At 43.3% G+C, this 14,646-nt stretch overlaps 1 protein-coding gene across 4 annotated transcripts in view; it reads right to left on the bottom strand.

The window, feature by feature from the left end:
- Window positions 1–5,645: 5,645 nt before the first annotated feature.
- The window catches only part of LOC122553052 (ras and Rab interactor 2-like), a 159,106-nt gene continuing 150,105 nt past the window's right edge, over window positions 5,646–14,646 (bottom strand). For all 4 annotated transcript variants that reach the window (XM_043696521.1, XM_043696520.1, XM_043696522.1 and 1 more), the window contains 3 exons: window positions 14,292–14,423; window positions 10,264–10,430; window positions 5,646–9,320 (listed from right to left, as the gene is read on the bottom strand). In XM_043696521.1, coding sequence (XP_043552456.1) covers window positions 8,985–9,320; window positions 10,264–10,430; window positions 14,292–14,423 — 635 coding nt within the window. In that variant the 3' untranslated portion in view covers window positions 5,646–8,984. The remainder of the gene's footprint in view (window positions 9,321–10,263; window positions 10,431–14,291; window positions 14,424–14,646) is intronic.

Genomic DNA, 14,646 nt, shown 5'->3' with positions numbered 1-14,646 from the left:
TCAGGACTCAGCTTTATGTTCAAAGTTTAAAAAAAATAAAAATTAAATGATAAGACACTCCTGCTCTCACCCCTTCAATCTCCATGCCAGCCTATAACCCTGTACTGATCTCCCATGGCCCCATATAATCCACACATCAAGCTATGCCTCACTATCCATTCCCTGAAGCCTCTAATGTCCCTTTGCCAAGTGGAAGTTCCCAATTCCACTTGGCACCCTTTCCCCCATCACCCACCATGCCAACTTGTTGAGAACCTACATGGCAGAAAAAAGTGCAGTTCTATTCCTAATGAATTCTGGAGCACAAATCTTCAATGCTGAGGCCTCTTCAGGAGCACTGTGTGGGGATCTTGTTGCCCTGTTATAGGAAGGATATTATTAAACTAGAGAGCGATCAAAAAAACATTACTGGAATGTTGTTGAGAATGGAGGGTTTGAGATATAAAAATAGACTGGAAAGGCTGGGACCTTTTTTTCACTGGAGCATAGGAGGTTGAGGGGTGTCATTGAGGTTTTGAAAGTCATGAGAACCTTAGTTAAGGCGTATTTTCCTGAGAATCCCAACAGTGTGGAAACAGGCCATTTGGCCCAACTAGTCCGCACTGATCCAAACAGCATCCCACCCAGACCCATCTCCCTACCCTATCCCTGCTTTTCCCATGATTAACCCACATATCCCTGAACACTATCCGTAATTTAACATGGCCAATCCACCTGACCTGCACATCTTTGGACTGTGGGAGGAAACAAGAGCACCCGGAGGAAACCTGCACAGACATGGGGAGAACGTGCAAACTCTCACACAGAATGTTGCCCGAGAGTGGAATTGAACCCAGGTTCCTGGCGCTGTGAGGCAGCAGTGCTAACCACTGAGTCACCATCCCACTCTCTAGGGTGGGGCATTTCAAGACTAGGGTTCATAAATTTAAGCTGAGAGGAGTAAAATTTTAAAAGGACAAGAGAGGCAACTATTTTACACTAAGTGATTTGTGTATGGAATGAACTGCTAGAGAAGAGGTTTAAAAAATCATGAGGGACGTGGATAGGGGAAATAGACAAGGTCTTTTCCCAGGAGTAGTGGAGTTCAGAACTAGAGGGCATAGGTTTAGGGTGAGAGGGAAAGATTAAAAGGGATCTAAGGATCAACTTTTTCACACAGAGGGTGGTGCGTGTATGGAATGACCTGCCAGAGGAAGTGGAGGAGACATAAATTACAATATTTAAAAGGCATCTGGATGGGTATATGAATAGGAAGGGTTTAGAGGGATATGTGTCAAATGCTGACAAATGGGACAAGGTTAGTTTAAGTATCTGGTCGGCGTCGACGAGTTGGACCGGAGGTTTTGTTTCCGTGCCATACATCTCTATGACTCTATAAGTGATGGATTTGAGTACAGTTACAATGTTTAAAAGACATTTGGATAAATTCATGAATAGGAAAGGTTTGGAGGGATATGAGCCAAACGCAGACAGGTGGGACAATGGTCTGTATGGACTGGTCAGACTGAAGTGTCTTTTTCTGTGCTGTATGGCTCTATGACTTTAAAAAAATCAGCTTTCACTCTATTGAGAAAAGAACTTCCATTCATAAATAACATTCTCTCCAAGATGGCAACAAGGGGGATGGCAGTGTTCAGATCCTGAGCATGGGGCTTGGCTACTCATGGATGGGTCCAGCCACATCCACATGGTTTCATCATTGCCTTGTCAGTTCAGTAGCTTTGTTAGTTTTTATTTATGATTTTGGTTGCCCTGGGGCATTATCCTGATGTTTTCCTACTGGAGGCATGCGGCCCTCCGTATCTCCATCCCTGTTCCATCTCCGGTTTCCACACCAGAAGACGAGCCAGGACACCGTCGATCGACTCGGAGCCAGGAGCCGCCAGTCAATGTCAACATTGGAGAAGGCAGCAGGACCCACGCAGCTTGTAGGCAACGGATGTGGAAGCAATTGGCACTAGTGGCGGCAGAAAAGGGGCACGTTACCAGGACTCTGGGGATGTTGGATGGTGATGACCATCAGAGAGGGTGAAGTCTACAGAGAGAGAAAGACGAACCTTTGAAGCTGTTTCGGTGTTAGTAGATCAATTTAAAATAAATGTATTCTGCGTTTTACCATTCATTCAGTAATCCAAGATGGTGGAAGAACTTGGTGACATTATCCACTTTTCACTGTACCCTGGGTACAAGTCACAATATTAAATAAATCTAATTTGATGTTTCTCAACAAGCTTTTTCATTCCTGTGTTTGCTGCATATTCCTAACCGTCCTTGAACTGAATATCTCTCCAGGCCATTTCAAACGGTAATTAGAGTCAAAGGGAAACAGACAATAGAGGAACTATGAGGGACTGAAAGGGGGAAATCAAACAGTGCAAGTTTCCTGGAATCACAAAGTATGTACCAACAGCTTGAGATGTAAACATACAATGATATGATTGGTTAATACAATCACATGCAGTAGTTTGAATATGATTGGGTTATACTCCCCTGTGTCAGTTTGAATATGATTTGATGATACAGTCATGCACTCACAGATTAGGGTGTAGATGGGGTGAATAAACCTTTCGATTACAGGAAATTATTACCTGTCAGAATAGTCAGTTGGAAGCTTGTTCTCTGTAAAAATAATACGAAATCTTTATGATTGCAACGACATTTGAGCTGCAAGTCTTTTTGGGATATCTCTCCTGCATACATGCATGAATACATATTTAACACTCATCATCCACTATTGGTTCAGATTGTTGGCCCTGGTCAGTCAGGCACTCGGTGTGACCAGGATCTGGGGAATGGTCCACAGCCAGTCCCACAGCTGGAAAATAGGATTAGAATAGTTAGTTTTGACTGGCATAGACTTGAAGGCTTAGGGAACATTCTCTATGTTTAGTCCTCCAAGACTTTACAACCGCAATTAGTCCTGGCTGTCCGCACCAAGAGGAGGGGGATGAGCTCTCCAGTCAGTACTGGGGCACTTGAGCAGTAAACATCCAAGGGGCTCATCAGAAGCAAAAAAGAAATAGCAGGTCTGGCAGCATCTTGGAGAGAAAGTAGAGTTAATATTTCAAGTCCAGTGGCCCTTCTTCAGAACGATTGCTCAGGAGGCTGTTCATGCAGTCTAGTGGAAAGTCTGGGGATGGGATTTTGCTATCCTATCAATAGTATTGGTGGCAAATAATATCCCATTACTAACAATAAGCAGCCACATCACTGCCTGTCTTGCCCCTTTCAGCCCAGGTAAGGGGCACTTTTTTCTATAATAAGACAAAAGGAGAATGACATGGAAGTGCAAGAACGAACTGTTCGTGGTGATATAGAAGCATTAGTGGTGATGAGGTGTCCCAGTTGAGCTAGTAGGGAGCACAGGAAGGATTAGTTGTTTAGGAGAATGAAATGGGTGAGAACCATTGAGTTGAGATGCTACATGCAATGATGAGAGCAATAGACCATGAGCCTTGATGATGCTACTGCGCAGTGGCAGGGTTAGATTGAGTGTGAGAAAAGAGATGGTGCAACTTACCCTTGTAATAATTTTCTTCCTGCACTCTTGTGCATTTCACTGACCAGGGCTGCTCTCTGGGTCTGGGCTGGCTGTGTCTGGTGCTGTGCAGGAAAAAGGATGGCCCTTCCCTCCATCACCCAGTCCCAAGCACCTCTACATCCTTTTCTCTGAAGCGAGGTGCCACCTTTCTGTAACATTGTTCACAAATTGGCAGAGTAGTAGATTAGGGAGGGCAGTTCCTGACCTGCGGCCTTTGAAGTTGTGTGTAACTCGCGTTTAAATATGGCAGCCATGATGTGAAGCCCAGGAGTCAGAATACATAATTTGAGGGAAATTGTGTGAGAAAATATGCCGTGGACTTTGGCTAGAAATCCTCCACAAAACTCCCTGAAAATGATACTTAGGTAAGAAATAGAAATATTCACCCCATGGAACTGTACTGACGAAACTGCTCCATACATCAGCGCAAAGAAATGATAAATAAAATTTACGACAAGTTTTGAATAATTCACAAATATATTACTGAAAAGTTGATTTTTATTACGTGCGACATACAATGTTTCAATTGTACAGAGTACAGGCAGTAAGCTAATAAAGTATAGTGGTATCTTGGAGTGGACCCAAAATATTACTGCCATACCAGTATACAAATTCTTAATACTGTTCTAAACTACATACAAAAATCACAAATGCCATATCATTAAAAAGGCAATCTACTCACATGTAAATTGTATGTAAGCAATTCCCAGGGTACAATTTGTTCCCATTATACGCAGTAGTATAACCTGTTCTTAAGACTGGTAATTGGCAATTTTTGCTCTGCACAAGTTAATGCAGAGAATGTGGTTCATCTGCATCACTACAACAGAGGATTTGGTTTACCAGTGGTTGTGAATATGCTATTGCATCATGTAATACAGAGGCGTTTTCGAACAAGTACTGGAGCATGAAACCAGGACGTGGCTTATGGCTTGGAATTGTGGAATGATACAGTGAAACTCAAAGGACGTCATTTGGAACCTTGACCCCTGCCAAAGTTATTTTGCCACTCCACAACAGGCAGTTTCTAAAGGAACCCAGAACAATATCAAATGCAGCTCATATGAGAAAAGCACGAACTCACCGCAACTACGGTTTTGTCAATATCACAGCCACTAGCAACATCAGGATGGTCCTCACACTGAGGAATGCAGCATCTTACTGGGCCAGACAGCTGCATTTTCTAAGAGGGATGACTATGTCAACCAAATCAGCAACATCATTTTAAGTAAGCTATTTTCTGGAATTAAGAAAGACCAGGGGATTTAAATTCAAAAATTGAAATCAAGACACCAATGCAGTGGTTCTCAAGAGGCCGGAGAGACAGGAAAAACAAAACCCGAAACATGCAATTCAGGGCTGGATTGTTTACACTGGCATATGTGGTCTCTGTGAAAAGTCTCATAGGTCCCAAGACTTCCCTCAGTTTAGAGTCTGGATTTAAACCATGTTGCATTTGGAGGTTCATCTTTGGTGCAATGACAAATCTACAGTTTAATAGATTAAAAAAAAACCAAACACAGATTGCACTGACACTGTTCTTGGGCTGGATGTGGACTGGCCACTTCATGCCAATATAATGCAATACAACACAGCACAGGAACAGGCCCTCTGGTCCGCCAAGCTTGCACCGATTCCTAAACGTTATTTAGACCCACTAGGTGTTGCCCTCTGTTTGCTTCTCGTTCATGTATTTATCAAGTTACGCGGTAAACATTGCTAACATGCCTGCGTCCACCACCTCCACTGGCAGTGCATTCCAGGCACCCACCACCCTCTGGGTGAAACATTTTCCTTTGTATTTGTCCCCTCAACTTTCCTCCTCTCACCCTGAATCTGCGCCCTCCTGTAGTTGACCTTTCCACCCTTGGGGAAAAAACTCTGACTTATTTCTGCCTCCCATAATTTTGTAGACCTCTATGAGTTCGCCCCTCACAGTCTCTGTCTTTCCAGGGAAAATAATCTAAGTTTATCCAACGTCCCCTCATAACTAAAACCCTCCAGATGAGACAACATCCTTCTCTGCACCCTCTCCAAAGCATCCACATCCTTCTGGTAGTTGCTGACCAGAATTGCATGCAATATTCCAAATGTGGCCTAACTGAAGTTTTGTACTAAAGCTGAAACATAACTTGCCAACTTTTATATTTGATACCCCAGCTGATGAAGGCAAGTGTGCTCTATGCTTTCTTGACTGCCTTATCCACCTCAAGATATCTCTGGAGAAGATCAGTTTCCACCCCCACCCCACGTTGTTCAGTGGCTTTCTATTTCCCCTCAGCTTCAATTTGCTTCATTGTCTTTTCTTCAGATCTCCCCATCATTATTATAAATCTAAGATATAGAGACGAGAAACTGGCCAATGGGTGTTCCCTGCATTGTTTATAGCCATTCAGAAGGTTTTAATGCCAGAAATGCTTTCAAAGGGCACTCAGTTCAGGTAGCGTACAAACCTCTCCTAGCACAATAGGCTCCATTTTCTAACCCATGTGCCTGGGGACTGAGTATTCTGTGATCAGGTGAAAAGAACAGTTGGCAAGCTATAAGCCTTTTTATGCTGCCCAGTGACTTTCTGAAGGGGCATAGCCTGCTGGCATGCGCAGAAGGGATAAGTCATCCTGACCCACATTTAATGGGTTTGGTGGGGGCACGGCTGACCCGCTGTCTCTCCAAGCAGAGGCTGTGCTTGCTGTGTGGGCCAACGTGCAGGGGCAATCGATCAGAAATGGGTGGCACTGAGGGATGATGGTTCTCAAAATCACAGTGGCAAAGGATCCTTTGGACTGCAAAGATCTCCAATGTGGGCCACTTTATTTTAAAGTACGTGTTTCGCTCACTTCCTCCCTGCACATAACCCACTCCACTCAAAGGATCTACACTTCAGGCAAGTCCTCCTACTCATTATTTGATAAAGTCCTGACATCTCAGTTGTTACAGACTTGCACCTGCTCCTGATTTTCCTGCTGCCACCACTGGTACTAGAATTTAGCCCTGGGCTTGTCTGGAACAGGTGCCGCTCAGGCTGGACAATTTACTTCAGAGACTCTGCTCCTGTTGAATGCCCCAGCAGAGAGGACTTTGAAAACTGCTCTGCGTTCCGATTCAAGTGTCAGAACAGTGCCTGTGTCGCGCCAGTGTGAAGACTTTCAATTCCCATTCACCATCCTCAATGCTACTCCAGTGAGACCATCAGCGTAATTGCAATCTGTTCGCAGTTTTGTGCAATTGAGCCACTGCCTTAAAATCATGTAATTGTTGGAGCCGGAGTGCCCAGTGAGGGAGAGCAGCCCAATCCTGGACTGGATTCCAACACAAATCTCAGCGGATTAAAAAGCACTGCTCCGACAACAAAGACCTGAAAAGCTGGAGTGCTTCCGTGGCATTTCAGAAAATATTCATGCAAAACCATCAAAGGACAGCTTGCCAAAGTGGGCCCTCAAAATTACAGATGCAAAATGCAAGGAGTGACAGAGATGCTATGTTCCACAGGGCATCAAGTGGATTAGTTACAAGGTAATCTCACTGTAATAAAAGCTAGCATGGAATGTTTAAGTGACAATTGAGTGCAGTGAAGATACAGTAATGTAAACACAACGTTGTAGCAACTAAACACAAACACAGTAAAAAAAAAAATCAATATTTCTTTCCAAGCCTGCTCACCATCTGACAGCTCAATTGAGAATGGGTGGTTGGATTTAATTGATGATGAAATGGTGACTAAACCAAGAATTATACGGTCAGGTTTACCTTCAATACGACCAGGCCACTCCACATTCGCCCTTGCTATAATCCAATGTCTCTTCATTTCCCTTTACTACTGCTTGCTGTCTCTCCCTCTCTTTCAACTTTCCATTGCCCACTTTTAACTATAACACTAGAGCTCTTTCCTGCACTGGGAGGCCAGAACAATAACTTTTATTTGGTCCTCAATAAGGGGAGGGACAGATAATTCTCAGAAGTGCAAAACTCATTATGTTGAGTATTCAGCTTCATTGAACAAGTTCTCCCCACTCAGACACTGTGCACGCTGGATACAGAGCACAATTCTAGTTCAACAACATTCCTTAACTCCCACTATTTCACCATTTCCTACACCACTGGATCTCTTCAAACTATTTCACAAAATTGTAGAATTTCACAGGAGGGATGAGGTCATTCAGCCTGCACTAGCCCTTTTAAAGAGCTACCCAATTGGTCCCATTCCTCTCCTATTTGTCCTGTAAAATCTTTCCAGTTTCCTTGTCATCCAGTTTCTGTTGGATCTCTTTGCTTCACTCGATTAACCAGTTGATTCCAGATCAGAACAACTTGCTGAGTAATTTCTTGTGCCTTCATGTTGCCTCGGTGTCCTCTCACCAAGTTTAACTGTGGGGCCTGTTTACTAAACCGCTCTGCCTCTCGATGTGCTCTCTTCTCATCAGCCCTTTGCGTTCTCGAGCACCTCCCATCAATTTCCCTCTTTAACCTTTCCTGCTTGAAAAAGAATGATTGCAGTGTCTCTAGTCCCTTCACAAAGTTAAACTCCCACATCCCTTGTAACCTTCCAGCAAATGTCTTCCACGCTCTCTTGGAGGCCGGGCCATCCTTATTAATAGGTGGTGCCTAGAACTGGCCGCATTATTTGCGTATGAAAAGATTGTGTGGGTTTGGACACTGATGAATATGCCTACACAGTCCACATCACTGAATATTTGACTCGGAGGTGTTGCATCTCATTTGGAGCTGACTAAAAGGGCACAGATGGTGCTGCTGACCAGGAAACATTGCAGCAGTATATTACACAACAGTACAACGGCGGTGTTGTAAATGATTCGGACAAACAATTTCATTTATCAAGCAAATACCTGATGCTCAAAATAAAAAATAATTGATCAACATAGTGTGTGAATAATTAAAAAAAACCTAAAAAAAAAATCCAACACTTGTTTCAATTATATGCCCAGATGTTTACAAGAATAATCATTTCTGGCTTAAAAAAATAACTTTTAAAAAAAAATTTCAGTTAACCAGCAACTGCTACCAAATTAATGTCTCTGGGATCCACAGAAACACAGTCTTCCTATAAACATAAAACCATTTATGCAGCCTGCGCCCAAACTGATTTTATTCCCACTGTTTTAGTCTTTTAAGAGTAGGATGCAAATCATCCAGCTACTGTGACAGTTCTCACTGATGCATTGCATCTGACTGGACTTTGTCACGCACAGAGTGAATATCTGTTGCAATACAATGCAAAACCCCAATAACCAGCTGTGCCTTGGGCAAGGTGTTACACATACACACACATACCCAGCTCCAAGCGCATCAGCAATGGTTTACCTATGAAGGTTTACTGGGTTGTAAGAATACACATCCCTGGCATGCTATAAAAGTTAATTAAAATAAAGCTGAAACAACGTCCAAGATGCCCGACGATAGCAAAGGAGGGAATAGGCCTCATCATTTAAGATGTGACGCTGCATTCTTCCGAAGCCGCGTTGCTGTGCTCAAGGGCATTGCTGGGAAGGTCATTGTGAAGGCGCTTGTAGACAAAGTAAAACATCTGGGACTGAGGCCTACTATGCAACTCTGCCTTGATTTTCTGCGGGAAGGTATCAGGAGCCAACTGCTGCCAGGTGTCATTAATAAGGAGGAAGAGGCTGTAGTTCTCAGTGTCCTGAACTTGGAATTTGGCAGCACAGAGGTCACACAGCTCCTCTGTTGTCGTAAATGGTCTTACCAGTAAGGTCTTGGCTGTGCAGCCACTTGTCGTGTTGTTGAAGGCCACGCGCAGGTAGTTCTGTACAGATCGGGATAAAAGGAGAAAAGAAAGGGAGTCGTTATTGAATGGCACTTTGTAGGTATAAGGTTGCAGCTTATCGAAAACTATATTTGATTGCTTATAAACCACTTTGGATTTGATTGTAGCTACAAACTTCACAAGTGAAACACTCTATTAGCAAATACCTTGAAGCATGAAAAGACTACTGTACAGGTTACCTGGTAGTCATCCGTATTGAGAATTGTCCCACTTCCACATCCAAATCCTTTGTGTCCAGTTAAACTATTTGATAACAAGTAGGTGGACTATAGTAATCCAAGTTCCATTGGATCATTGAATCCACAAGGACTATTCCATAAGGTATATGTTTTCAGCTTCTTTAAATAGTATAGCTAGGAGATCTATTAACATGCTCAATCTATACCATAGCGTTCCATTTAACATTTATGAATTCACTAAATGTTAAAGGCTGCTCTTCCCAAATTTCAATACATGGAGTTGGGTGTGCAGTGTTGGAAAAGACTGGAGAACATCAATGTGTGATAAAACAATGTAAACTGGAATAAATCACATGAGACATACACATGGTAAGTCATCTCAGTAAAATGACAGGGTGTTATGGAGTACTTGGAGAAAGTGAGGACTGCAGATGCTGGATCAGAGTTGAGAGTGTGATACCGGAAAAGCACAGCCGGTCAGGCAGCATCCGAGGAGCAGGAAAATCGACATTTCAGGCATAAACCCTTGATCAGGAAGGGTTTCCAGATGAAGGGTTTTTATGCCTGAAATGTCGATTCTCCTGCTCCTCAGATGCTGCCTGACCGGCTGTGCCTTTCCAGCACCACTCTCTGTTCTGGAATACTTGTTTCTTTCAAAACTAAAAGAACTTTGTGCTATGGATTTAATTTGTAAAATGCACTCCAATCAATATCCATCATGCATTTTGCCCAAAGTGACGTACTTGGAAGTCTTCAACTGAAGGAGCTGTTCTGCTGTCTGCGGTCCTTCTCTTGTGCCACTGGTTTAGAGTATTCCTGGTTTGTGAGCTCAATAACTTGGCCGCCTGGTCCTCTTGGAAATTCTTTATTAGTGAGAGGGCTCCATAGACACTGGTCAGATAATAGCCACCTAGACAGAGCAAAGCAACAGGAGGATTTATATGAACAGGATCTAGGCGATGGCTAGGGTTTAGGTATGGCCAGCAGCCAATATACAACCAACAACTTGCACCCCAAAGAGCACTGTCAAACAAAGCTAGTCATTGAGTCAATTAATGCAATACTATAACAGATGACAGAGTTTGATCAAAGCTTTTAGATGCTAAGCATAAATATAAATTTCAAATCTTGTTGAATTTCCTTTTGAGTATAATGGCACATTTGGTGTACAGGAACCTCTGCTTAAAAATGACCAGCTATCATCATTTTCACCTCAGCCATGCTAAAGGTTTTGGGGATGGGGTGGGTGGGTCTGAGTAGAGATGAGGGGCAGTGGTGTGCACTGGAACAAAGGTTCGAAAGCAGCTTTCCTTCTTCAATAACTGTTACCTTACAATTGCAGACGATTTTTTTATCCCTGGGACGTGGGCACCACTGGCAAAGTGGATATTCCTTGCCCTTGGGATGATGGTGGAAAACTATCTTCTTGAACTAACACACTGCATGGGGTTGAGAGTGACTGGACAGTGCTGTTGGGATTTGGGTTTGACCCTGCAGTGTATAAGCACTGGTATAGTTCCAAGTCAGGATGCTACGTGAGTTGAAAGAGGACATACTGGCTGTGGGCAGTCAACCAACTGTTATCCCTGTTTTTCTAAGCAATGAATATCATGGGTGTGCAAGGTGCCTTTGAAAAATCCTGGCAAGCTGCTGCAGTGCATCATGTATGTCACGGTGCAACCGCTGTGGTATTGTACAGTAGCAGTGGAAGGAGTAGATGCTTAAGGTCATATGATAGGGTTTCAAAAAAAGCACGCTGCTTTTCCTTAGTTAGTGACAAACTTCTTGAGTGTTGACAGAGTTGCACAGAACCTGGTAAGCGGGGAGTACTTCGTCAAACTCCTAAATTGTGTCCTATAGATGGTGTGGTCTCCTCTACATCGGGGAGACAGGACATTGCTTGCAGATCGTTTCAGAGAACATCGCTGGGACACCCACACCCACCAACCTCACCGCCCTGTGGCTGAACACTTCAACTCCCCCTCCAGCTCTGTCAAGGCCATGCAGGTCCTGGGCCTCTTCCACTGCCAAATCGTTACCACCTGACGCCTGGAGGAGGAACACCTCATATTCTGCCGTGGGACCCTGCAACCACACGGGATAAATGTGGATTTTAACAGCTTCCTCATTTCCCCTCCCCCCACATTATCCCAGCCCAAGCCTCCAACTCGGCCCCGCCCTCCGGACCCATCCATCACTGCCTCCACTGACCTATCACCTTCTCCCTCACCTTCATCCACCTATCGCTTTCCCAGCTACCTCCCCCCAACCCCATCCATTTACCTCTCAGCACCCCCTTGGCCCACAAGCCTCATTCCTGATGAAGGGCTTATGACCGAAACGTTGATTCTCCTGCTCCGATGCTGCCTGATCTGATGTGTTTTTCCAGCCCCACGCTCTCGACCCTTGTAGGTGATGGACAGATTGTGGGGAATCGAGAGGCAAATTACTCGCTACAGGATTCCCGACCTCCGAGCTGTCCTTGTCGCCTCAGTATTTAGCTGGCTAGTCCAGTTAAGCTTCAGGTCCATGGTGACCCCACAGGATATTGGTGGTGAGGGACTCAACGAGAGTAATGCTGGCAAATGTCAAGGGAAAGTTGTTAGATTATTTGACGCTGGGGTTTGTTAAGAAATGGTTCTTGGATTGATCAATTAAAACAAACTAATTAAAAACAGGCAAAGCTGGCAACTGACAACAAAACAGTCAGCATCCAAAAAGAGAAAAGCCAGGTTGTTTTGGGAAGAAACCACTAAGACCGGAGACTCCTGATGTGACTTGTTAACTTGCATCCTCCCTCTTTTCAAAGGCTGCTACATTTGCTTGAATTTCTAGGGATCTGATTGGTCGTTCTGCGATTGGCTGCTTGAGACTTCTATTAATGTCAATGATCTAACAATCAATATTCAAACTGTTTCAAAGTGCAATGCATTGTTTCAACTACAATTTAGCCCGTTATATGCAGAGTCTCAGTCATTCCTCTGACCTACTTCATCCACTGATTGGATGTGCTGGCAATATCTTGACAGAGTTTAATGGTTCAGATCATTTCCCAGGTTTCATACATGGGGCTGGATTTAGACCTTACTTCTTTTTTTGGATTACCCATCAGATTTTCAAGTGGAATCCATTTACTGACAAGTTAGAACCATAGCTTGTAATCTGACAAACAGGCTTGGGCTTCTGTAGAGATAGGTAGCATTTTATAGGCAGGCTAACACCATCAGATCCAAATCACCTCACTTCTCAAGTCAGGAAGAGTCACGATTTTATACCTGCGAACTGCATGTACATGAACTTGTCCACAAATAATTTCAAAATTAATTAGTTTGTTTGGAACTTGGCACCAATTCTCATTTACGTGAATTTAACTGGGAAGTAAGATAAATGACAATGTACTGGCGTACAGACAAGAATGGGAAGGAAGGAGAACTCCCTGTATCTAAACAATAAAAATTCCAGTAACCAGACGTATTAAACACAGTGTTCCAATACAAAATCATTCCCAGCAAAATACCAGTTAAGAGCCAGGGATGTATACCAAATATTTCATTGTATTAATTTACTCATTTTGATGTTAATTGTGTTAGTCAATTCACGTGCAAAATAAAATTAGTTTTTCATTTCAACATTTATTCTCGTCAAACCTATTATTGTTTTCAAGTAAATAATAAAACAAGTTTAATGAGATATAAACTGATTTAGCTTGTTTTGGTTTATACAGGACAACGTATTCCTGACTCCACTAAAATATGTCTTCAATAATAACTTCTTCCTACTTTTGTAATTGTGTCCAATTCTGGTCTCCTTCCTATCGGAAAGATGTTGCGAAACTTGAAAGGGTTCAGAAAACATTGACAAGGATGTTGCCAGGGTTGGAGGGCTTGAGCTTTGGGGAGAGGCTGAATAGGTTGGGGCTGTTTTCCCTGGAACATCAAAGGCTGAGGGGTGACCTTATAGAGATTTATAAAATCATGAGGAGCATGATTTTTTTTTTGTAGACTTGTTTTTTTTTCCCCTGGGTGGGGGAGTCCAGAACTTGAGGACATAGGTTTAGGGGGAGAGGAGAAAAGTTTTACAAAGAACCTAAAGGGCAACTTTTTCACACAGAGGGTGGTGAATGTATGGAATAAACTGCCAGAGGAAGTGGTGGAGGCTGGTACAATTACAACATTTAAAAGGCATCTTTATGAGTACATGAATAGGAAAGGTTTAGAGGGAAAATGGGCCAAGTGCTGGCAAATAGGACTAGATTTGTTTAGGATATCGGGTCGGCATGCACAAGTTGGACCGAAGGGTCTGTTTGCGTGCTGTACATCTCTATGAGTCTAATAAACTTCCTTCTCTACACTTTCCATTCCTGATGACCCCCCTGTCATGGCCACCCCTGCTCTGCACAGTTTAAAAATGAAGACAGGAGGAAACCTGTAACGATGGCATCCACTTTTAATAAATGATTAAACAAAAAAGCTGACCTGCTTCAATTCCCCCATTCCCTCGAGAAAGCAGAACAGCTCATTCCAACAGCACCAGAATGGGTCATTCAGGTAACTGCGGAAGCAAACTCTGTCCTACTCCTGGCACAGTGTAGTTGTGCCAATCCACTGTGTGACCCGGGGAGTGGAATAATTCAACCAGTCACCATCAAAATAAACCTTTGTACAGGATTTGCTGCCACTTCATTGAAAGAGGTAGAGTCAAATGAATGAGTCATTGTGAACCATTCAGTTAGCAGTGTTCCAAAAACATGAATAATAACGCTGCTTTGTACCTTCTCCATGCAGTAGTGATGGGTCCAACAATTCCATCATGTATTCAATCTCAATCTCCAACTCTGGCATGTCACACTGGGCTACTATATAGGTCAGCATAGGCAGGAAGTCATCAGCCCCATATAACCTTCCTGTGGGTACAATTCAATAGATTCATTAGAGCCAAGATTTTCATCTACTTCTTGTGATAGCATGCACTGTACTTTCAGGATGAAATCATGATTTCCGCTTGTTATGGGAATATGTTTCTGTTTGTCACCTCAATCACATCGGGGGTGCTCAAAGGTGTGTCAGTGGCACACCAGAGTATTGCTTCAAACTGGGAAATGCTTCTTCACAAAAAGGGACAGCTGG

This window comes from Chiloscyllium plagiosum, chromosome 9 (assembly GCF_004010195.1).
Source record: "Chiloscyllium plagiosum isolate BGI_BamShark_2017 chromosome 9, ASM401019v2, whole genome shotgun sequence".
Lineage (NCBI taxonomy): Eukaryota > Metazoa > Chordata > Chondrichthyes > Orectolobiformes > Hemiscylliidae > Chiloscyllium > Chiloscyllium plagiosum.
This window is presented reverse-complemented; position numbering and strand designations above follow the sequence as displayed.